General features: G+C 52.8%; 1 protein-coding gene across 1 annotated transcript in view; it reads left to right on the forward strand.

Annotated features, from left to right (window-relative positions):
* CACNA1E (calcium voltage-gated channel subunit alpha1 E) overlaps nucleotides 1-21,742 on the forward strand; it is a 142,987-nt gene that overhangs the window by 8,544 nt on the left and 112,701 nt on the right. Inside the window, exon 2 of the mRNA XM_069789737.1 lies at nucleotides 18,592-19,036. Within this exon, the coding sequence (XP_069645838.1) occupies nucleotides 18,618-19,036 (419 nt within the window). The 5' untranslated portion in view covers nucleotides 18,592-18,617. The remainder of the gene's footprint in view (nucleotides 1-18,591; nucleotides 19,037-21,742) is intronic.

Consider the following 21,742-nt stretch of genomic DNA (forward strand, 5'->3'; position numbering starts at 1 on the left):
AGTTTCTTGGCCCAGGCTTTCAGAAGAGGCGTTGGGTAATGAGATGGGGAGCTCCTGCATTGTGGATCTCCTAAAGCAGCTTCTCCCAGGGGTGCAGGTGGTGGAAGAGAGCGTGATGCTTTAACCTGAGCATCTTGAAGGTGTTACCAGCTACTTTCACAAGGGTGGACCTTTGTATGCATTAGACCTGTAACTGCGCAGGGTGAGGGTGCTGCTGGGGTGCTCTGTGACCTGGGGAATGGCATGCAGGGTGCAGAGCATGGGGGGCAATTCCTGGGGCTGGTGAACACTGTCACTTCTGCACCGAAGTGAGGAGGGGCGTCAGTTCTCAGCAGCACTGTGCTTCCTCTGCTGGGGAGGGACATGGACAGGGGAGAGGGCTCTGGGGCACTGCTGCTTGTTTCTCTGTGCCTGGAAGAGGGGGAGGAAGGAAAGCACGTGTGCGTACATGTATGTGTGATACTCCAGCCCTGTCATCTTCAGAGGAGTATTCTACCTGCAGTGCCAGTGCAGGAGAGCTGGGGTGAGGTGATGAGAAGAAAGGTGGAAGCTGCTCTGTTGGATCCAATAAGTATTTTATTAATAAAAGGCTTATGCTGTGATTGGAGCGCCCTGCAGCAGGAGCAGTGTCGTGTCAAAGTGAGGATTTAAATGTTTTAAAAAAAACCCAAGATGGACAGATATGAGAGAGCAACTTATGGTGTTTTCATCTCATTCTGTTATTTATCAGTTCCCTTAATAATTCAGTCTGGTGTTTTTTGGTGGTGTGGGTTTTTTTTTTTTTTTTTTTTCAACATTAGAGGAGACCAGACTTGGCAAATAAGTGAAATGTGGCTCCTGGAGCTACACAGTAAGCACTTGAGACTTTACAGTTCTCCCTTCTAGGTGATATTGGATTCTTGCTATTAGAAAACGAGTACCCTGCAGCAGGAACTGATCACCCTGTCTCATGTTCTTGTAGCACATTGATATTAATGTTGCTTTATGGGATTGCAAAATGCTTACATCTGCCCAGGTGAAGCTGCTTTGCTGTGGTGATCTAACTTGCACTGGCATGGTGTGGTGGGAAGGACTCTTGGTTCACAAGTGCAAATGGAGATCTCATCTGCATGGTGATATTCGGGTGTGTAAAATGAGGATTGAGGGAGATCTTTGAGTGTCGACCTTCACATCCCTTGCCTTGACATGGGGGTCCTCTGACTGAAGCTGGACTGAGTGGATGTAGTCAACAGAAATAGGTGCTACCCGCGTGATGCTGGCACCTTCGTGCATGTCCTGCACCGCCGCCGTTAAATCACTGGGGCTGCCAGCAGCTATGGCTGTGCATCACTGGGAGGAGAAGACAAATAACCTCCCTCGGGCTGTGCGTGGTTCCCAGCACAATATATAAAAGCTGTCTTGAGGAGTGTTTAATGTGTTTCCAAAGGGCTGGGGTGTATGGGTGGCTTGAAAAGGTCTTCTTGCATGCTGGTTGCATTAGATGTCTTGGATTTTAGCTCCTCTTCTTCCCTTTTTTTTTGGAACTCTAGTTTTGTGGATTCAAGGGTTGAATGCTGCAGGCTCTGGGCTGCTCTATCTTGCTGTTTCCTCCAGCAAAGGAGATGCAAACATTGCATTGGCATATAGAAACATGTAAAAAATTTTGATTTGTGATTAAAAAAAAAAGATATGAAAACCATCAGTTCTTCTTGTATTTGCATTTTTAGGTCTGTCTCTGCTTTCAGAAAATTCTGGGCCAAAGAGGGAGAGGAGGGAGGGCTGGAAGGGCCTTGTGGTGCAGTCCTGTTTTGGCTGGGGATCAGTTTATTCTGGTGGCCTCTCAGTGATGCTTGGTGTGGTTGAGGATGCTCTTGCCTCTATTTTGTCATCTTGATGGCAAACAACTGCACTTCTTCCCATCTTTTCTCCAAACTCATGGTTTTCTAGATCATGCTTGTTTTCTGCACTCTTCAGTAAATCAGCATCTTCCTTGGTATGTGTTTTTTCCCTGAGGCCTCTGTGGCTGGGGTTGCTTTGGGGATTGTCACACACTGCAGGATTGCATCTCTGTGGCAGGGTGCATGAGGCTGGGCCAGCCCTTCCTCCTGAGTAAGCTGAATTTTCCCTGATTTCCTGTCTCCAGGCCCTAGGGTTTTCAAAAATTACCTAAACATCATTAGTTTTGCAGGATCCCTCAGGCACACAGCAGTGGATTGGGATGGCAGCCTGTCCCTGGCTCTGTGGGGTGGGGGACCTGGGAGCTGAGCTTTGGTCGGAGCATCCCTGCACTGGGGCTGGACCGGTTCGGATGCTGCAGCTGGGGTGGAGCAGGGTGGTGGGTGGCACCACTGTGACCCTCTCCCAGCCTGGGATGGTGCACGCCGGTGGGGATGGGTGGGCGAGATGCATGGAGAAGCCCTGTGAGGAAGAGGAGGGAGAGCTTGCTCCAGCCAAACCGCTGCAGCTCGGCCACCCACTCGTGCGTGCCTGTGCTGCTGGGGGGCCGTCTCCCTCCCCGGTGCGGGACGGGGTGTTAGTCATACGCCGGTGGTGTTAGTCACGTCGGGAAGCGCGCCGGGGCCAAGGTGATGACGCCCGTGTGAGCTTGGAGAGTCATAGGTAGAGCCTATTTTTAACAAGGATAGCTTTGGATCCAGAGGGGATTTATCGGTCCCCGTGTGGCAGCTGGCACAAGGTCCCAGGAAGCCCTGATGGTCGGATGAGCCATGGCAGGAGCTGCAGGAGACGTGGGTGGTGCAGCACGAGGTGAGCATCTGTGGGCTTTCCTCTCCTGCACCCCGTGAGTGTGCCAGGGCCATGCTGCAGCCTTGAGGCCGGCTGGGGCGAGGGGCTTGCTGCCCAAGGCATTCCTGAATGGAAAACATAGCTGGGTTGGAGCTGACCTGGGGATGCTGAGGAGCATCAGTAGCTCCATACCGGTTTGGCTGGTGGGTTTGAGCCCCTTGTTCACTGCCATGCACTGCTGTGACCGGGTGCTTGGCATGGGAGTGGGTCTGAGCCCTGTGCATCCCTGCACATCACCTTGAGGGCATGCAGCGGTCCCCGGGGTGAAGCACAGCAGCAAGGATGGGTGAAATCCAGCCAGGTCCTGCTGGGTTTAGGGTAATCCCTTGTCCCTCCTGCCAGCCCTGGGTAAGTCCCTTTAGGTGATGGCCTGGTGGCTGCACTCTTGCCACTCTCCCCAGGCAGCATGGGGCTGGCCCGTGTTCCTGCGACCTGCTTGGACCTGAGGATGAAGGTACAGGTTTTACTTCTTAAGTAACAAGCTGCTGAAGTGGATGCTGAATATGAAAGCAGCAGCAAGAGACCATGGTTAGTGTCCTTTCGAAAGGAAACACAATAGCAATCGGTTATGGAAGGTGTTTTTTTTTATTTTCCCTTCTTCCTTTTGACTTAATAATTTGGCATTTGCAGTGCGGGGAGCTTCTGGGAGATGACATGAAGCTTCTTCTACTATGGTGGGGTTTTTTTCCCCTCGCTACAGTAGCTTTAGAAATTTATCATCACTGCTCTGGTTTTGGGCTTTTTTTTTTCCCCTGGCATATGGAACTAGCAAGCTTGGAATAAATGTGATCCGTTAGCCGTTTCATGCAGGCTGTACATACATGGTGCTCCATGTCTTGCAGCAGACTGGGATTTTTAGAAATGCTCTGTATTGGCCTCACGTTAAAGCTCCTGTGGGCTGCGGAGAGCACCCGAGCCTCTTTAGAGGATGCATTGCTTGGTGTGTAGCATCCTTGGTCAAAACCTACTTGGGGGGTTAGGCTGTGCAGTGGGGTCTGTGCCCATAGCACTGCTTCCTGGGCTCCAGATGTGCTGGGCCACATCTGGACCAAGCAGCCCACCATAGCCATGCGCTTAGCGCTGTGGTCCTCATCCAAATCGCTTGCTTTGATCTTCAAATGGGATGGGAAAGCCTGTAGGTGAAAGAAACTTGACCCAGAGACATTGGCTCAGCTCCCAGCCATTTGCTGGGCAGTGTGGGAGACCCCCAGCTCTTGGCAGCAGGGTGAGTGCCTGGGCTTGCTCTTGGAGCCACACCAGGCTACAGGTGATTCAACACTTTGGCTGGCAAGAGCCTAAAAACACTGTGGACTATTCTTGCCTCCAAGAAGTTTCTTCAGAGGGGTAACTTGAGTGCTGAGGCTGTGCTGAGTCTTGTGTCTAGAAGTCCCTCGGTGGCTGTGTGTGATCTGCAGCCAACCTTGCGTCCCCAGCACCACAGGGATGCTGCCTGCTTGGAAAGTTCTCCACAGATGGCTCGACGATTTCTTTGTGCACTCGCTTGTGTTAACAAGCTTCGCTGCTGAATTTCTGAGGCCAGGTTTTCTGTGCAAAATAAAAATGAGCATGGTGGAAATGAGCCACAGGGGTGAGCAGGGAGGGGTAGCTCGGGGAGGGGTGTGGGTGCTCCAGCAGCCTGACCCGCAGTCAGCGTTGGGTGACGCAGGGTGTCTCGGAAGGCGCAGGAAGGGGGAATACTGGCAGCGCTGCAGATGTGTATCGCCAGCGAGTGGCTCGTCTTGCACGGGGCGAGATGCAGTCTGTGTGTGCAAGGATGGGGAAATGTCCCGAGGGTGTGTGGGATGTGCCTGGGAGGCGGCTCCTTCGTGGGGAGTCTGTGCTGGTCTGTACTCGGCCACAAAAGGGGATGGCCCACCTGTAGGAGTAGTTTTGGCTTGAAGGTGCTCAGTGTTTTGTCTCAAGTGTGTTTTTGGAGAAGGGATGGGGCAAGTTTATGTCTTGGTGTCCAACTGCTGCCTCCTCAATGAGGGATTGTGTCCTAACACAGGAAGGGCAGGGGAAGAGGCAACAGCAAAGAGCTGGACACAAAAACCTTCCTCCCCGTCAGAGTGCTAGAGTTGTTTCACCTGGAGGCTTTAGGTGAGAAAAAGGACCAGGACAGACCAGTTGTCTTCACCTATTTTCCTGGACCCCAGTGAAGACTATGACTTGAGCATCACTTGCAGAGGGGTGACAAGCTGAGTGTTGTGTGCTGAGCGTGGTGGTGCTGGATAGCTGTGGGCCAGAGCCTGTGAGCCACTCTTGGAGCCGGGGGAGGCCAGAAGCTTGGTCCTGGCAGGCACTGTTTTAGGGGAAGCCTCGGTTTTGCTGGAGGGCCCAGGTCCCGACTGCAGTGCTGACCCCTGTGGAGGATACACTGGGTGCTCTCTGAGACGGAGGATCCCATCTGGATGCTCACAGGCTTTAAGCATCTTCTGTTTTCAGCTAGGGACTGTAATAACTTGGTGGCCTTGTTTGCAGGGGCTGTCTGACCTGTTGTGCTCAGAGGGAATGGTGTAAAACCCAAGGAAGCACGAATGTTGTATTCCCAGATGGGGATTCTGTGCTACTGTGTAGTGTGATGGGGTTTTAATACAGCCCCAGAAAGACCAACAGGCACTGGAAGAAGGCTGGAGCCCTTTGAAGCAGTTCTGTTGGCAGCTAACACAAAAAAGGTTTAAACCAAGAAAATGACTTGGCCTAAATTCTAAATGTTGTATGGGAGTCGTGTGTCAGCTCCAGCCTGGGAAGGGTGGATGTGTCAGCGTGGAACCCTCCTGGGAGGGATGAATTTTCATTGCTGCCACTTGGAGGGATGGAGACAGGGGGCTGGGGACCATGAAGGATGATTTCCTGGATTGCTCCAGCTTGCTCAAATGTCTTGCCGGTGCTCTGAAGCCTGCTGGCAGACGGTGGATGGCTGGCATGGGAAAATCAATGGCAAACTATTTAGGAAGGAGCGAGTGGGCAATAGGAGAGAAGGGGGAGTGATGCTGCTAGAAATAGCGCTGTCTGTTTCCGAGTTGCCGAGGCTCTGAAAGCAAATGGTCTCCGCTGGTGTCCAGCATGAGGGTGCACGGGGAGCTGGTGGTGAGGGGGAGCAGTGCCGAATTACATGGCAGCACCGGACGGCCGTGCCGTGCCGGAGGAGAAACCCCCAGGCGGCTGCAGGCTGAGTGACATATGCCAGCAGTCTCGCGCTGCTGGTCCTCAGCCATCCTCGAGATGTCTAAAAATTACAGATGGCAGTTTCCTAGTGTAAAAAGAGCTGCGTGCCACCCGTGGAAGAGCCTTGTCTGCCATCCTGGAGACAAGAGAGGGATGGATGGGGGGGCCACTGATTAGCAGCCGCTTGCGTGCTGTTGCAACGTGATTGCTGATGTTTGCAAATATGGTAAAGTCCAAGCTCCAAGCACACACGCTGCTGTAAAAGGGCCAATTTCATAATAGAGTTATGAGCTAATTCAGCTGTTGGGCATCGTTTCAGTAGGGAGATGGGGCTGACAAGTGAAGCAGTCAGCTTGGGGCAGAGCAAAGCTACTTCTAGCTCTGTGCCTGGCCTGGCTGCTCAGCCAGGACTGCAGAGGATGCTGGGCTGGACTGGTGTGCATCTTAAGAAACAGAAGGAATGGTGTAAGAAATAGGATGTACATTGCTCTTTCCCTGCTGGACCTTCCCAGGCTCTGGCTATTGGCAGCGCAGAGCTTGGCAATTGCAGCTAGGATGTTATTCCTGGCTGTGCCTGCCCTTCTCTCCTCTACAAATTAGTCTCGTCCTTATTTTGAGCTCATTTGCACCGCGCTTAAGGGTCCCACAAAGCGGCTATCTGGCGGGAAGGTTGCTTTGGTGTAAATTATTCCCAGTAATGTGCTTCAGAGGGATGAACCAGCAGCGATGAAATAATGCCACAAATAAAGAGAAGGGAAGGCAATTGCAGTATTAACAGCCCGATGCCAGCAATTGTAGCAATCGTAAAAGAAGGGAAAGCAGAGCTGGATGAGCTCTTGTCGAAAGAAGAAACATTTTGAGGGGGAGAGGGAGCCTGACGATAAGGCGGTGGTTTTGATCCCAAAGGGAGGTGCTAGAATTGCTGGTGCTAAGGAAGCAAGGCAGACTGTGGGTGATAAGCACCGTTGTTGCCGAGGTTTGAAGGGAGAATTGGCACCGGGGTGGGGGGCAAAGCTGAATTGCTGGAGAGGGAGGAGGCTACCGACGGTGGCTGGGGTCCAGCTGGGCATATCTGAAAAAACAGCGCCTAAAAAAGTGTCGTGCTCTGTGCCTGTCCTCTTGGCTGGGTGGTTTCCAGAAGCACTAATCTTTCACTTGGCACCTTAGCGAAACAGTTGGGCTGGGTTTAGCCCATAGCTTCCCTCTGGGTCCGGGAGCGTGGCTGCCTTTAGGAGCCGTCAGGAAGCACCCAGGCTTTCTGGAGGGATTTGGTGGTGTCCCCTGAGGAGGAGAGGGGCCCTTGGGACCTCCTGGGGGTGTATGCATGGGGTGGGAGGTGAGGACTGGGCGCTTGCTGAGCCAGGTTATTAGTCCTGGTGGAAAAAGCAGGATTGCTGAACTGTTCTTTTTAGCTCCCCACAAATATGTATTTGTTTTCCTCCCATCTCCCATACTGTAGGAGACTGGGGAGAAACTGGGCTTGGGGAATGAGCTCTGGGTGTGTGTGGTAGCTTGGAGTGGCTGAGGATGGCAGGGACAGGTGAGGATGAGGAAGGACAGGGGCTGGTCTAGGCTTTTGCCCCTGAGCAGCTGAGTGTCCTGGGACATGCTTTCCTACACAGCAGGGAAGCTGGTTGCTTGCTAAAGGGTCCTCAAGGCCTGGTATGTGCATCTGTTATGCAGACAGGCAAGAAATGCCTTTTTATTGTCCATTTATCCTGACCCAGATCAAGCCAGGATAAGGTAAAATGCAAATCAGCTTGGTTCTCTGCAGTGTGCAAGGTAAATGGGGAAGGGGTGCAGAAGACCTGGGTGAAGGAGCAGAAGGAAAACCTGCCTTTCCTCCTCTGAGGTTGAATCAGGAAGGTCTTGCTCTGTTTACCCAGCCATTCAGGGTCTGCCCTGTCCTTGTCCTTACAGCTGGAGCTGCTGGTCAGGACCTTGCAGCGGAGGATGCATAGCATGCTTTCTTCTCCTAGTCTTCAGCATGGCAGGATGGACTTATTCTCTATCCCCTTTCCTTCTTCACTGTGCAATTTGTGCAAGAGACTTTTTTTTTTTTTGCACAAACAATAAGACCTTTTCAGTGAGTCTTTGTATATAATGAGAACAAAAGTCAAAGAAGAATAAAGCCTGCCGTCGCTCACCTTTAAAGCATCCCTTTGTTTTAACCTCTCAAGGGTGCTGTGACTTCTTGTGCCGGGAATCTGATGTTTGCATGATCGTATAATTGCCTTTGCAGGTCTATTAAGTAATGACACACATTGTGGTTTGTGAGTCACCTTAGCCAAGGCACTGTTGGAAATGAGAACTTTTCCCTGGCTCTGCCAGGTTAAACAAGAATTTTGTTGTTGTTTTTGTTAAGTTTCCTGGCTGGAGGGAAGAAGGGCAGTCCAAAAGAACTAATGCTGAGGCCGGTGGAGGTGAAATGCAAGAAGGGAACCCAGAAGGCTGGCCTGACAGATGGCCATGGGAAGCTGTCTTGCGATGCTGTAGTCCGAGCTGTCCGTGTGTCCTTCCTGCCCCATCCCAGCAGGTGGTTCCTAGCTAAGCCAGACATTTCTGGAAAAGCCGTAAGCTGTAGCATGAAGCCAGAATCAGGGCATATGCTGGCAATTCCCGGGATGCATTAGGTGCCATTCAAACCCCTGACCACCCTCTGGGAAGCCCTGACCAAGCAGCTCCTGGGTCTCATCGTCCATTTTGAGACCACATGTGTTCAGCCTGCCTTGACATGGGGGATCAAACTTTTCCTGGGGCAGCGCTCAGGAGGCCTGGATGCCTCACGTCTCCCTGTTTTTCCTTCTGTATTTACGTCAAATCCTCTTTGCATCCGTGGTTTCAAGCTGACCTGGGTTTCTGATCTCCTACATCAAAGGCAATGCCCTGTTCTCAGCCCCTTCCTGTGTGCTGCCTCATTTTGGGTGCCCCAGAGCCAGGAGCAAGGGCTGGGCTGTCTTCTGCCAGCAGTGTTTCCCAGAGATGGGTCTATTTAGTTTTTAAAGCCTTTTCTTTCTCTGTTGCACAGCAACTTCTAACACACCCTGGCTTATGTTGGCAGCTCTTGCTCCCCTCTATACCTTGGCAATTCTTGCAGCTGCTTTTGGGCTGAGAGTGGTGGAGACTGATGCCGAACCCCGATATTGCTTGGGGTCACTTGTCGTCTTTGAAATGAGCTAACTTAGGCTGAGGGATGTGGAGACGCTGTTCTCCTCATGTCCACAGCTGGGTGAGGGGATGGTTTTGAGGCCTGTGAGCTCAGGGCTGTTTCCATGCTTGCACTTTATGTTGGCATTGGCTGTCTGCCCTGCATTGCAGGAATGACAGGCAGCCCGGGAGGATCATTGTGCCTTTCCGAGGAAAACCTCCTTGCGGTGGGAGCCAGAGGCAGGAGGGTAGCGTGGCCCCAAAGAGGCAACAACCTGTGCTCTTGTGCAGGAGCAGAGTTATATTCCTGGAGGGTGGCCCGGTGATCACAGCTGGAAATTATCTTAAGAAGTCCTGGCTCTGCCCTTCTTTGGAAAGCAAACTCCTAAGGGCATGCTCTCTGGCTATGTGTACGTATAGCTCCAAGCACTGCTGGTTTCTAGGTGCTGCTGTTGCATAGATCACAGCTTGCTCTCCTGTCCCCAATTATTTCTATTGCCAGGCTTGGTCCCATGCTGTTTGCAGAGCAGCAGTGCTGTGCCAGGCGAGCCTAGAGTTTGGAGCTCGCTTGCCTGCTGGAGTGATACCTCTCCCCTTGGCCCTGCTCGAGGGAAGAGCTTGTACAAGGCAGGGAAATGCCAAGCTGTGCCAGGCATCGTCCAGCGTTCCCCATCTCTGCCCACAGCTGATAGCATGCGTGCTTTCAGTTCTGTCTGTGTGTGTTTTCTCTGGGGAGAACTGGGATGCTGGTGGGGGTCGGCGCTGGTGTGGAGCTGGTATCGGTGGTGGCAGGTTGCAGGCCTGATGGGCATGCGATGAGGGGTGCCTTGCCTTGAGATGCAGAAACATCTGCCTGTCTGGCACTGACGGGCGCGGGAAGAGGTGAGATGGTCTCAAAGGAGATGCTGGAAGAAATTTGGTCATCGGGTTGTCTGTCAGTATGGGTGTTCCCAAGCATGCCTGGTGCTACCCCATCACTGAAATCCCTACATCGGGCCAGTCAGAGCCCTGTCTCTCACTGCCACCCCAGCAGCATCATGCCTGCTGCTGGCTGTGCCCTGAAAGCATCCTCAGGGCTGGGGCTTGCTGCCTGCAGCCGGCCCTGGAGCTGGGGGTCCTGCTCCCCTGGCAGTGTCTGGGTCTCCTATCTTTCTGTGCCAGAGATGGAGGGCTGATTTCTTTGACATACATTTATATAAATAATAGTGGGGTTGTTTAACAGTTGCTCTTAAAGGAGAGATGAGATAATTTCATGTTTTGATATTCTTAAGGCTGATTCCCCTGGGAGCGATGCTCTGCAGGAGGACTCCCTTACCCAGGGGCTGTGCTACCCCACTGCTGGCAAGGGCAGAGCCCTTGCACCCACCACAGGCTCGCTGGCCTTTGAGATGCCTCCTAGTTGGGACAGGGTCTGAGCAGCAGCCTGGCCCCATCCAGGCTCAGTGCAGCTTTTCCCAGGAAGCGGGCTCTGCTGCTGGAGCATCATGCCAGCTGTGAAAACCCTGGCGTGGCAGAACAAAAGCTGTTTACCAGATAAAAGTTTGTCTGATGTCTGGTACTGGAGCATCTCCTGGCCTGAAGCAGCCCCTGGGTATTCAGAGCTGTGCTCTTTCCTCCATCTGATCTTTGCAGTCATTCCTGGGGTCTTTGTTGTAGTGTCTTGGCACAGTGAACACCCAAAACCAGTTTATTATACATGAATGGGTGATGAGAAATGAATGTTTCTTGAGAAATGAGCCAAGTGGCCCAGCTTTGATTGCACCATGTCTCTCTGCCCCAAGCACACTGGTGTGTGCGGTGCTGCTTTCCCCTGGCTCTCCTGTACTGGGATGTTTGACCTGGTTCTTTCACCCGCACCTTTTGCTGAGCGTAGGAACAGGTCTGTGCAAGGAGCCCTTGCCTGGAAATATCACTTCTTTTCTTTCCTTCCTACTTTGCTTAAGTCTCTCTGTTACTGGTGTCGTACAAAGCTCCCAAGCACAGGATGCAGCACTGGCTCTTGCTGGGTACCAGGTGCACACCGGGGATGCTGGGACCAGCTCTTCCCAGCAGACCTGCTGCAAACCTGCCGGTGGTGGGGGCTATGGGAGGGGGGTTTAATCCAGCAAACTTTTCCCCAGTAACAAATGACATGACTAAAAACAGCTCACCCTCGCCAGCTGGCTCCCGCAGCCACTGTGCCGCACAGACCCAGCCGCCGCATTCGGTGCAAGACGGAGGAGCCGGAGGAGTGTGTGTGTGGGGGGGTCCGGAGCCAGCCTGAGCAGGGCTCGCCCACCATGGCATCCGTGCCGCTGCGAGGGGAAGTGCATGTGATGGGAGAGGAAAAGGCCATGAGGATGAATCAGTTGATCTTGCAGCCCATCTGTCTCTGTTTGCAGGGGCCCCACGCTGAATTTCTTCCTAGCGCTCTGAGGTTTAGTGCTCTGCTTAGCTGCACTGCGTGAGCTCTACTTCTCCCCTTGAGCAGGGACTAATAATTAGCAGCATGGGGTAAGCACGGCTCAGCAGAGAGGGGCAGATGGCACTTGATTGTCCTGGAAACCAAGTGGCCTCCATGGCCCAGGAGAGGCAGGTTAGCAAGCCAGAGGGAAGGGGTGGCAGGGGATGGATTTGGAGCATCCCTGTGCCCCAGGAAGGATGGAGCAAGGCTGAGATGTCTGAGCATGTGAGTTCCCAGGGAGACCAGCCAAGCTCAGGGAAGAGATATCCTGTGTGGGCTGGTGGAGTGGAGAAACCCTGCCTGGCTCAGTCTGTCCCCGAGATGCTTGGGGGCAGCATCCTAGATGCTCTCCTACATACGTACACATCTTCCAGAGGGGTTTGCTCTTGTCTCTTGTGCTCTCTCCTTGCTCATTCAGGAGAGAGGAGGGACACTTGCTCACAAGGGCAAGCAGGAGCATCAGAGCAGCTTCTTGCTCTGATGCTGCTGTTGAAATCATCCCCCAAATCCCCAGGGAAGCCTGCTGGGCTGATGGACCATGGTCAGAGGACTCTGGCAGGTTAGCCACTTGTTGTGTACAAAACAGCCAGGGTTTGTCCATCCTGGGCTGAGGCCTCGTGTCCTCTCCAGGAAGATGTCTGCCTCCCTGCTCACCCAGGGCTCACGGCAGCGCTGGAGCTCAGCGCTGCGGTGCTGGACCCTTGTGCTGCTGGGGGAAGATCAGCCCCCACCAGCCAGCACAGCATTAAGCCTTTCTGCTTTAACTCTGGGGGTTTTGGTGAAGGTTATTCAGATAATGGAAGCAAAGAGCTCACCCAGTGCCTTAAGTGCTGAGTGTAGTTATTATGGTAATACATGGTTACTTGGTTAAAGACTTGATTGCTGCTGTTGTAACACAAACACATACACAGAGAAAACCCCTAAAAGGAATTTCCTCTTTGTAGGTCAGTGGTGCTGCTGGGAACCTGCTTCTCACTGCAGCTCTTTATTAGTTAATCAGCTGCTAGAAGGAAAAAATGAAGTATGGTGTGAGATTCCAGGGTCTCCTGCCTGCAGAGGCCATGTTCCCCAGCTGTGGCATGCAGTTTGGGTTGAGATAACGGGGTCGAGCCACTTGGCAACGTGTGGTCCTCTCTTGAGGATGCTGCAGAGGACCTGTGTGTGTCTCTTCTTCCATCACTTGTCCTCTGGTGCAGAGGTCTTGAAAAGGCTGTTCTTGGTGGTTTGTGGGGTGGGACACTGCCCTGGGTTGTGTCCCATTTCAACACAGGTTGACGTACAGGCTAAGGGGCAAGAGTTGCTCACTGCACTGTCCCTGTTTGGCTGTGGCAATCCCACCGTGGGAGGGGATGGATGGATGCTGGGTGTGATCTCTCTAATGAGATCCCCATTAGGCAGGGTTGAGCTCTGGCTGTGCATCGTCACAGCTGGGTGGTCCATGTCCTCAGCTGTCCCTGAGGTTGTGCTGGGAGCATCGTGCTGCTCCCAGCCACTGTGCAGGTGAAAGCACAAGTGCCAGTGCTTTCACAGCTGAATATCCACACTCTAATTGAGTTTGACTGCTCCCAGCACCCTGTGGCCATGGTTTTATCTAGATGACTTCTCTGCTTCCAGAGCAAACAGTAAATTTCCTGACTCTTATTACTTTTAGACTGATATTTGGGAGGTAAGAGCCTCTAGAAACTTCATTTTCTGGTATTGAAAGCCTGCTGTGTGTCACAACAGCAGCTGTTCCTTGGCTCTCCTGTATCAAATGCAGCCAAATGCACTGTTTCTGTGCAGTGATGTCCTCTGCTTTTGGTGCAGTTGGGTGATCAGGGGGCAGCAGGGGCTGCCTGGAGCCACGTGCGGCTCTGTGCCATGCGCTCGTCACATCCCAGCTGTGCAACCGGGGATAGGGACAGTGAGCATCAGCCAGAGTCACCCATGGGAAACCACGTGTGGTTCTATGGGGGGGTCAGATAGGTGGATACACTGTTTTCTTTTGCTTTTTTAAATGATTATTTATTGTCATTAACAGAGCTGCAAAGCCATCTTCTGCCCAGTTGTTAACAGGGAGCTGTGCGGCAAACCTGGGTTTATTCCCATGCAAAGGCTGATTTGCAGCTGGAAGCGTTCAGGGGCACCGATACACACCTGAGTTGTATGTTATTAAGCAAACCTGGTGTGGAGGCAGGGCTGCCTTCCAGCTCTGTGGTCCTGGCTCCAGCCGTGGCCTGTTCCTGGCACGTACCGAGCTGTGGGTTTCCAACGGGATCAGAAAATAACTTCGTGTTTGCAAAACCGGCCACGTGTTGGCTTGCCCTAGGTCTGCCTTTCGTGGGAGGCAGGGCTGGTGTTTAATTTGGCGTCTGCTGTTTACATGAACAAATGTGGTGTTTTTCTCACTAATTCAGATTTTGTGTAAAAATAAAGTGGGTTTGTTTTCGGTGTAAGGGGGGGGACCAAAGGCTAAAAGATGGGCAGATGCCCTGGTGTCAGATGCTTCATACGTGGCGCGTGCCATCCCGCGAGCACCCTCGTTAGCGCGTAGCCTCATCAGCTTTCCTTAACAAAATGTTCTGGCATCCTCCCTTCTCTGCTTGTCACTTCTCCGGAGGGAACGTGGCTTGTTCTGCTGGCAGCGTGAGCCCTGTTTGCTTAGGCAGAGACAGAGCTAATTATTTCTATTTATTTCCTCAAACTTTCTCAGTGTTTCATTTGAGGGCTCTGCTTGAGCTTTTTCACTTATCTCCAAGCCTGGGAGTCACCGGTGTCCCTGGAGCAAGCCTGGTGGGAGATGCATTGGTAGGCATCAGGAGAGCTGGTGTCTGTGTGGATGCCGGACCTGCCCTCGGGACGTGTCCTCATTTGCTCTTAGCTAATTGTCCTCAGGGCTCTGCTTGCAGCCACGCCATGGCTGAAACCTGGAGGGCTCATGCTTGGTATCCAAGAAAGCATCTCATCCTCCCCAAGGAAATGCTCAGGGAAGAAACAGGGCTGCAGAATGGTTGCTTGTTTGTTTTTTTTTTTTTTTTTTTTTTAAAATAAAACAACCCACCCCCCAAAAATCAATGCACACACCCCCCTGAAATACAAACCAAAAAAAAGCTCCCAAGCCCCCCAAAAAACCTGGCGTGGCTGGATGAGGAGTTAAACTTTAGCAGGGGAGGGTTGAAAATGAGCAAAGCAATATGAGAAGGAAAGATGTAGGTTAGGAAAACGAGAAATCGTAAAGGTACTGTTGTGGTTTAACCCCAGCCGGCAACTAAGCACCATGTGGCCGCTCGCTCACCTCCCTCGCAGTGGGATGGGGGAGAGAATCAGAAGGGTAAAAGCGAGAAAACTCATGGGCTGAGAGAAGGACAGTTTAATAGGTAAAGCAAAAGCTGTGCACGCAAGCAAAGCAAAACGAGGAATTCATTCACCAGGTCCCGTTGGCAGGCAGGTGTTCAGCGATCTCCAGGAAAGCAAGGCTCCACGCATGAGGGTTACTTGGGGAAGACAAATGCCATCACTCCAAACGACCCCCCCCCTTCTTCCTCCTCCTCCCAGCTTTTTATGCAGAGCATGACATCATGTGGTCTGGAATATCCCTGGGGTCTGTTGGGGTCAGCTGTCCCAGTGTGTCCCCCCCAACTTCTTGTGTCCTGCCAGCCTCCTAGCTGGTGGGGTGGGGTGAGAAGCAGAAAAGACCTTGACTCTGTGTAAGCCCTGCTCAGCAAAAACTAAAACATCTTGGCATTATCAACACTGTTTTCAGCACAAATCCAAACTCTAGCCCCATACTAGCTAATATGAAGAAACTTAACTCTATCCCAGCCAAAACCAGCACATTCTTCACCCTTTATTCCATACCATTTACATCATGCCCAGGTCTCGCTATCCAATACATCCTCATTACCCACCCACTCCCCTTCCCATCCTTTGATATAATACACAGCTATCATTCTTTTAGTCTATGGACCACCCCTGTGAAATGTCTGTAAAATGTCCAGAAATGTTCCCTGAGTTCACTTAGTCTGTGACTTTGGGCTCTGTCTCTTATGGTGGTTACTCGGGGCAGGAGAGGCGGTGTGTTGTGGGGAGTTATTGGGCACCAAAGCCAGCTCGGGTCGGGTCGCTGCTGCACTTGCACTGCTTCTTGTAAGGGTTGTTCTTTCCTCCGCTGGTTCAGGTGGTTCCTGCTACAGTAGTTCCTATAACATGCAACTCAAATCATGGGTTACAACAAGGCTCTACAGAGGGATCTGGTCAGGCTGGATCGATGGGCTGAGGCCAATTGTATGAAGTTCAACAAGGCCAAGTGCTGGGTCCTGCACTTGGGTCACGGCAACCCCATGGAGCGCTACAGGCTTGGGGAAGAGTGGCTGGAAAGCTGCCCGGCAGAGAAAGACCTGGGGGTGCTGGTTGACAGCCGGCTGAATATGAGCCAGCAGTGTGCCCAGGTGGCCAAGAAGGCCAACGGCATCCTGGCCTGTATCAGAAATAGTGTGGCCAGCAGGAGCAGGGAGGTGGTTGTTCCCCTGTACTCGGCACTGGTGAGGCCGCACCTCGAGCCCCGTGTTCAGTTTTGGGCCCCTCACCACAAGACAGACATCGAGTTGCTGGAGCATGTCCAGAGAAGGGCAACCAAGCTGGTGAAGGGCCTGGAGCACAAGTCCTGTGAGGAACGGCTGAGGGAACTGGGGCTGTTTAGTCTAGAAAAGAGGAGGCTGAGGGGAGACCTTATCGCTCTCTACAACTACCTGAGGGAGTTGTAGTGAGGTGGGTGCTGGTCTCTTCTGTCAGGTGGCTGGAGATAGGACGAGAGGAAATGGCCTCAAGTTGAGGCAAGGGAGATTTAGGTTAGATATTAGGAAAAATTTCTGTACTGAGAGGGTTGTCAGGCATTGGAACAGGCTGCCCAGGGAAGTGATTGAGTCGCCATCCCTGGAGGTATTAAAAAAGCAAGTAGATGGGGTACTCCATAACATGGTTTAGTGGGCATGGTTGATGGTTGGACTCAATGATCTTGAAGGTCTTTTCCAACCTAAATGATTCTATGATTCTATAATTTAAGGGCATATCCATTACAGTCTCCATCCCTGGTCCCTTTGGGCCAAGTTATAAGGTTTCACATTTCAGTGAACTCCCCTTGCTCCTAGCCTGGCTAGCAACAAGGGGTTCCTGCTATAGTAATTCCCATAACATGCCACTCAAATCCCAGGTTACGGCAATTTAAAGGAAAAGCATAGGTTAGGAAAATGAGAAATTGTGAAGGTACGTAGGACTGGATTGAAAAAGTAAGTAATTAATGCCTTTAAAACAGTAAGTCACATGGGTAAGCAGAGTAGTGAAGTGAAGAATCTGTTTATAGCTTTCAGTGGGAGCAGCCAAACTCTTCTTATTGATGTGCTAATTAATTTACTGAGGCTCTTACTGGTAGTTGCCTTTTTCTTTCTGGAGAACTTGCCAAGGGGCAAGTAGCCCTTGGACCGGACAGGTTTAAATTTGGGGGCAACTTTAGACATTTCTTATTTGCAGCGCAGCACCACAGACCCGAAGAAGATGGGATGCTTCCCTGGCTGGGCCGTGCACCCCTTCCCCTGTGGTGTGGGGATGTCAGGCTGATTTGGGATAGCATGGGGGGCATGCTCTGTTTTGTCCTCTTTTGCTCTTGACTCCCCCCCCCCCATATTTATTTTATTTTTGCTCCTGCTATGGTGATTTCCCAGCTTTTCTCCTGACTGCTGTTCTTGTCTCCCTGTTTGCTCTGGAGGAGTTCAGGTGTCTCCAAACAATGCGCTGGGAAGGGGTTAAGATGACTGATGTGCTCAATTTGCTGTATTATTGCTGTATTTTAGGGGGTTTAAATGCTCCTTTCCCTTGCCAGGTTGTTTCCCCCTGTGTCAGGGATGTAGTTAGGAAGGGAGTGACAACGTGGGTGTGAAGCACCGGCTGCCTTGCTCTTCTCTGTCATCCCCTCTTTCACCTCCATCATGGGCAAGCGCGGGGTGGTGGTGGGGGAATTTCATGGACTGCTGGAGCGAAGCCCTTCCTACAGCAATAATGTGCTGAATGGAGATTCTCCAACAGGAGAATAAAGCGTTTAACCACGACAAGGCTTTGGGTGTATTCTCAGACACAAGCATCTCCTGTCTGTAAAACGTCATCTATTTTGCTTAGCTGAAAAGCGTTGCTCAGCATGGTGTTTCTGGCAGCTTTCCTGCGCCTTTTGTTCCGATGTGCAGCTCCTGAGTCAAACCTGTGCTGATATTTCCACATCCAGCCTCCAAAGCTGCTGCCTGTCTCTGCCAAGTTGCCTGGCCATCATCCCACCAGTGTGGGGCTGGAGAGGGGTCATGGATGCTCCGGCCAGGGATGCTCCAGTGCTGTGCCCACCTGGGAGGCAGCGTGCGAGGGCACTGCACCATCTGCCGGCACGTGTGCCGCTTGCACGGCCCTTGCCTGCATGGGCAGCCGAGCGCGGGCAGCGCTTGGCATCGGCCGGCTTTTTGGCGAGTGCACAGCTGCCTGCTGGGCTGGGTGAGGAGGGCCGTGCTGGGGGTTACTGGGTTGTGCTCCTAGCTGAGCTGTGCCACGCTAGCCCTTTTTATTCCTCCCACCCCCCTGCAAAAGAAAAAAAAAAAACCTTAAAAGAGCAAAAAAAAAAAAAAAAAAGGGCAAAAGCAGCGCAGCTGTGGTTTGATCCAGGTCTCCCTCTCCCGAGTCTCCTGTTTTCCCATCCATGAGACAGTGTGGGGGCTCATCGTGTTGTGGTCCAGCCGCGGGGAGCTGTGCTGCTCTGGGGACCCCTGGAAGGACTGGCTGCGGGGTCAGAGAGCTGCAGGTTCAAGAGGTGTAGGGCTGCCCAGACTGGGAAGGAGGAGGAAAGCGGCAATGCAGGAGGTGCTACCCTTTGCCCTAGGCTCGGGGGTCTAATGTTAGGAGCCCTGTGCCTGGTTTGAGAGGGTCTAGCTCAGCACACCCAGGACAAATGGGCTTTTCAGCTGGGGTGGGAGGGAGGGAACTGGGGAGTAAATGGAGCAAAGCCCTGAGCCTCCTCTCTCTGTCTTGTGCCCCTTCAGAGTGATGAGCTACAACAGCACCAAAGATGCTGGGATTCGGCACGTGCTCCGTCAGTGCCCCGGCGCCGGGCAGGGGGGCTGAGCTGGACCCTGCCTCTCCCCGCTATGTCCTGGCCCTGCCCGAAGAGGAGACGTGGCGCAAGCACCGGCTCGGTCTCATGCAAACCACCCAGTCCTGCAACTTGCTGGATCCTGAGAGCCTGGCCGAAGCCCTGGTCTCACGCGCCGCCAGCTTCGATGCCCTCTACGAGCCCCGGTCCCGGGATGCCGATGCCGGCACGGAGACGGGCAGCGCCTTCGATCTGGGGCTCGGCCAGTACGTCCCTGTGAGCCCGGACGTTATCAAGCGCCGGCGGGGTGGGCTGATCGAGCAGAGGGACATTATCAAGGCACACGAAGCGCACAAGATGCAGAGCACGCCGCAGGCGCGGAGGAAGGAGTGGGAGTAAGTACCGGAGAGCCCCCAGCCCAGGTGGGCAGCCGGGGGGAGCGGGAGCGTTCCCTGTTCTCCATGGGGCTGAGGAGGGGGCTGTGGGGTGTCATGGTGGTGTCACCCCTGCGGAGCAGCCAACACCAGCCGTGCTTGATCTCCTGGCACTCTTGAGCTGGGCTGCTTTTCCCCATCACCTTTGTTTTCCAGGGAGGATTTTTAAAGGCAGGGAACAACTTGAAACACAGGGAATGAGATTCCCCCCCGCCCTCCCACCCTGGCAAACCTCTTCTGGGTCCTTTCCTCTCCCTGTCCTTTTAAAACTGGTGGTGGTCCTGCCTCCAGCACCTGGGGCCCTTGTGCAGCCCCTGTCTTGCCCTGGGACTCGGCACATCCCGCAGGTCCTGCAGGGCTTGGGCTGGTCTGAGCCGGCTGGACTGCGGTGTTTTTCTGATGGGGTGAGTTTGCGGGGTGCGTGCGAGAGATGGAGAGAGAGAGTGGTGTGCCGTGTATGGGAGGTGAGCGTTTTGTTGGCCAAAGCGGTGGGAGATGCCTCTCTCAGCTCTGAGCTGGGTGGTGGCATCTGATGGGAATGGTGCAAAAAGGCCTCTGTGGATGAGGGAGTTCCCCAAATTGTGGGGCAGTTAGTGAGATGTAGAGGAAACTTGGAAATCCTCCGTCTTGGAAGTCTTCAAGATAGTTTCCCTTGGCTGCAGTGAGGCTTTTGGATGCATTTAGGGTTATTGCCTTCTGCTTTTACTGTGGCTTGAGCCCTGCTGTGAGGGGATTTGTATTTAATCCTAAAAGTGGCCAAGTCCCCCTGAATCAGAGCAAGCTGGAGGCGTTATTGAACTTGGGAAAACAGAAGAGAAGTGCTTGGCAGAGCTAGAACCCGCTCATTTTACTTATTATTTTCCTTTAATTAACTTCTTCCCATAGTTTGCCTTGGTGCTGTGAGAAAACCCCAGCTCCAAGTCCTGGATTATTCTCCCTCGCCCAGCATTCACTGTGCAACCAAGGCTGCAGCCACACGCTTCAGTCCTGCATTTAAATTACAAGGTTCCCCCTCTTGTGTCTACTCAGCAAAATTGCCTGGGATAAGCTGCTGCAGAACATCCTGCTCCAATATTGCCGGTCCAGAGCAGCTCCTTGCCTAATACAATCAATGTATTGTAAAACACCTGAAGGAGGTGGGAGCCCCTATATTAATTAGATGTGGTGTGTTGCTTTGGTGAGATCCAGGTCAGTGCTCTGCTCATTTGAAGCGGGTAGGGTTTCTTTGGGATGCTCTGCATGATAAAATTGCTTGTGATAATGCTGAGGCTGCTCCTGCCTTTTTTTTGGAGGGCAGCCCATCAGCGAGACTCGGTGCTCATCCCTTTGTGCCCAGGGAACCTCCTGGCCGGTGACTCAGGAAGCCCCGCGCAGGGGAAATAAATTGACATATGGGCTCGGCAAGTGCTCGGTGCCTTGTTATCTTTCGCAGCTCACCGGGGATGCCAGATGAATAAATCATGGCCGGGCAGGAAGCAGAGGGATGGCCTCGTTAATTGTCGGCTGGTGGAGCGAGTTCCTAGAACGGCTGCTCGCTAATTAACTGCCTGGATGACTACAGCTCTATTTTGTGGCAGGGAGATGAAGCCGGAGCCTTTCGTGCTCGTACCGCGCGGGATGTGCCCCTTTCGCCGCCTTTGGCTGCTTCATCTAGCAGTAACTCAAACACAAAGCCTAATATTTCTGTCTTTGAGGCAACGGGAATATGTAGACGGCTGTGCTGGCTGCTGCCATCACAACCTGTTAAACTGGGTATTTCCCCAGCCTGGTAGGGCCCAATCTTTGCATTTCCCAGCTCCTGGATGCCCGGTTTTGGCATTTCAACCCACTTTACAGTGGTTTTGTGGGTGTGTGTGGGAAGTCATGTCTAAGGCAGGCGTCCCTGAGATTTAAGATGGGCTGCCCTCCATTTACCAGGCTCGTCACTGTCAGGGTCTGGCCATGGGGCTCTCTCCTTGCAGATGCCCAAGCCCGCAGCCCGGTAGCCACGTTGCAGGAGGTGGACAGGTTTGTGCTTTGCAGAAGTCGCCCGTGCCAGGGGGATGCCGGGCTCTGGCACCGATGGCAGAGCCCGTGGGCTTGGCAGACCTTGTGTCCCCCACCGAGGACCCCACTGCCCATCCTGGCCAGGTCCCTTCCCAGGGAGCCAGCGATCTCGGCACAAGCAGGCTGAGCCCCAGAGGGCTGGATCTGTGGCTCTCCAAAAGTTAGGTGCCCTGATGCTCCTTTAGCCTGCAAACACCGCATGCCAGAGGCTCCTGCTTTAACATCAGACTCATAAACCAGTGATGTTTCCCCAAAAACTTTGCTAAAGCCCAGGCCGGTGTGCAGAGCCAGTAACCCTGTTACTGTGGATACTCTCTGGGACTAGATGGATAGCATGTGGGGGAGTAAAAGCGAATTAATTTCCTTATCTATGATTTTATTAGTAATAATGCAATTTCCCTGTGATTTAATTTTCAGAAGGGCCCATCTCCCATGCTTTGAATCGCCCTAGGGGCTTTTGCCTGGGAGGTCTGGCTCTGTCTCTCCTGGTGAGCAGTGGAGTCGCTCAAAATTTTCCAATGGCCCCAGCGTGGCGGTGGGCATTAGATGGAATATGGGGAACCTGGAAAATGGCTTTTCTGCGCAATTTTGAGCTGTGGCAGACCCAGGGGGATGGCTGGC

Source organism: Haliaeetus albicilla, chromosome 8 (assembly GCF_947461875.1).
Source record: "Haliaeetus albicilla chromosome 8, bHalAlb1.1, whole genome shotgun sequence".
Taxonomy (NCBI): Eukaryota; Metazoa; Chordata; class Aves; order Accipitriformes; family Accipitridae; genus Haliaeetus; species Haliaeetus albicilla.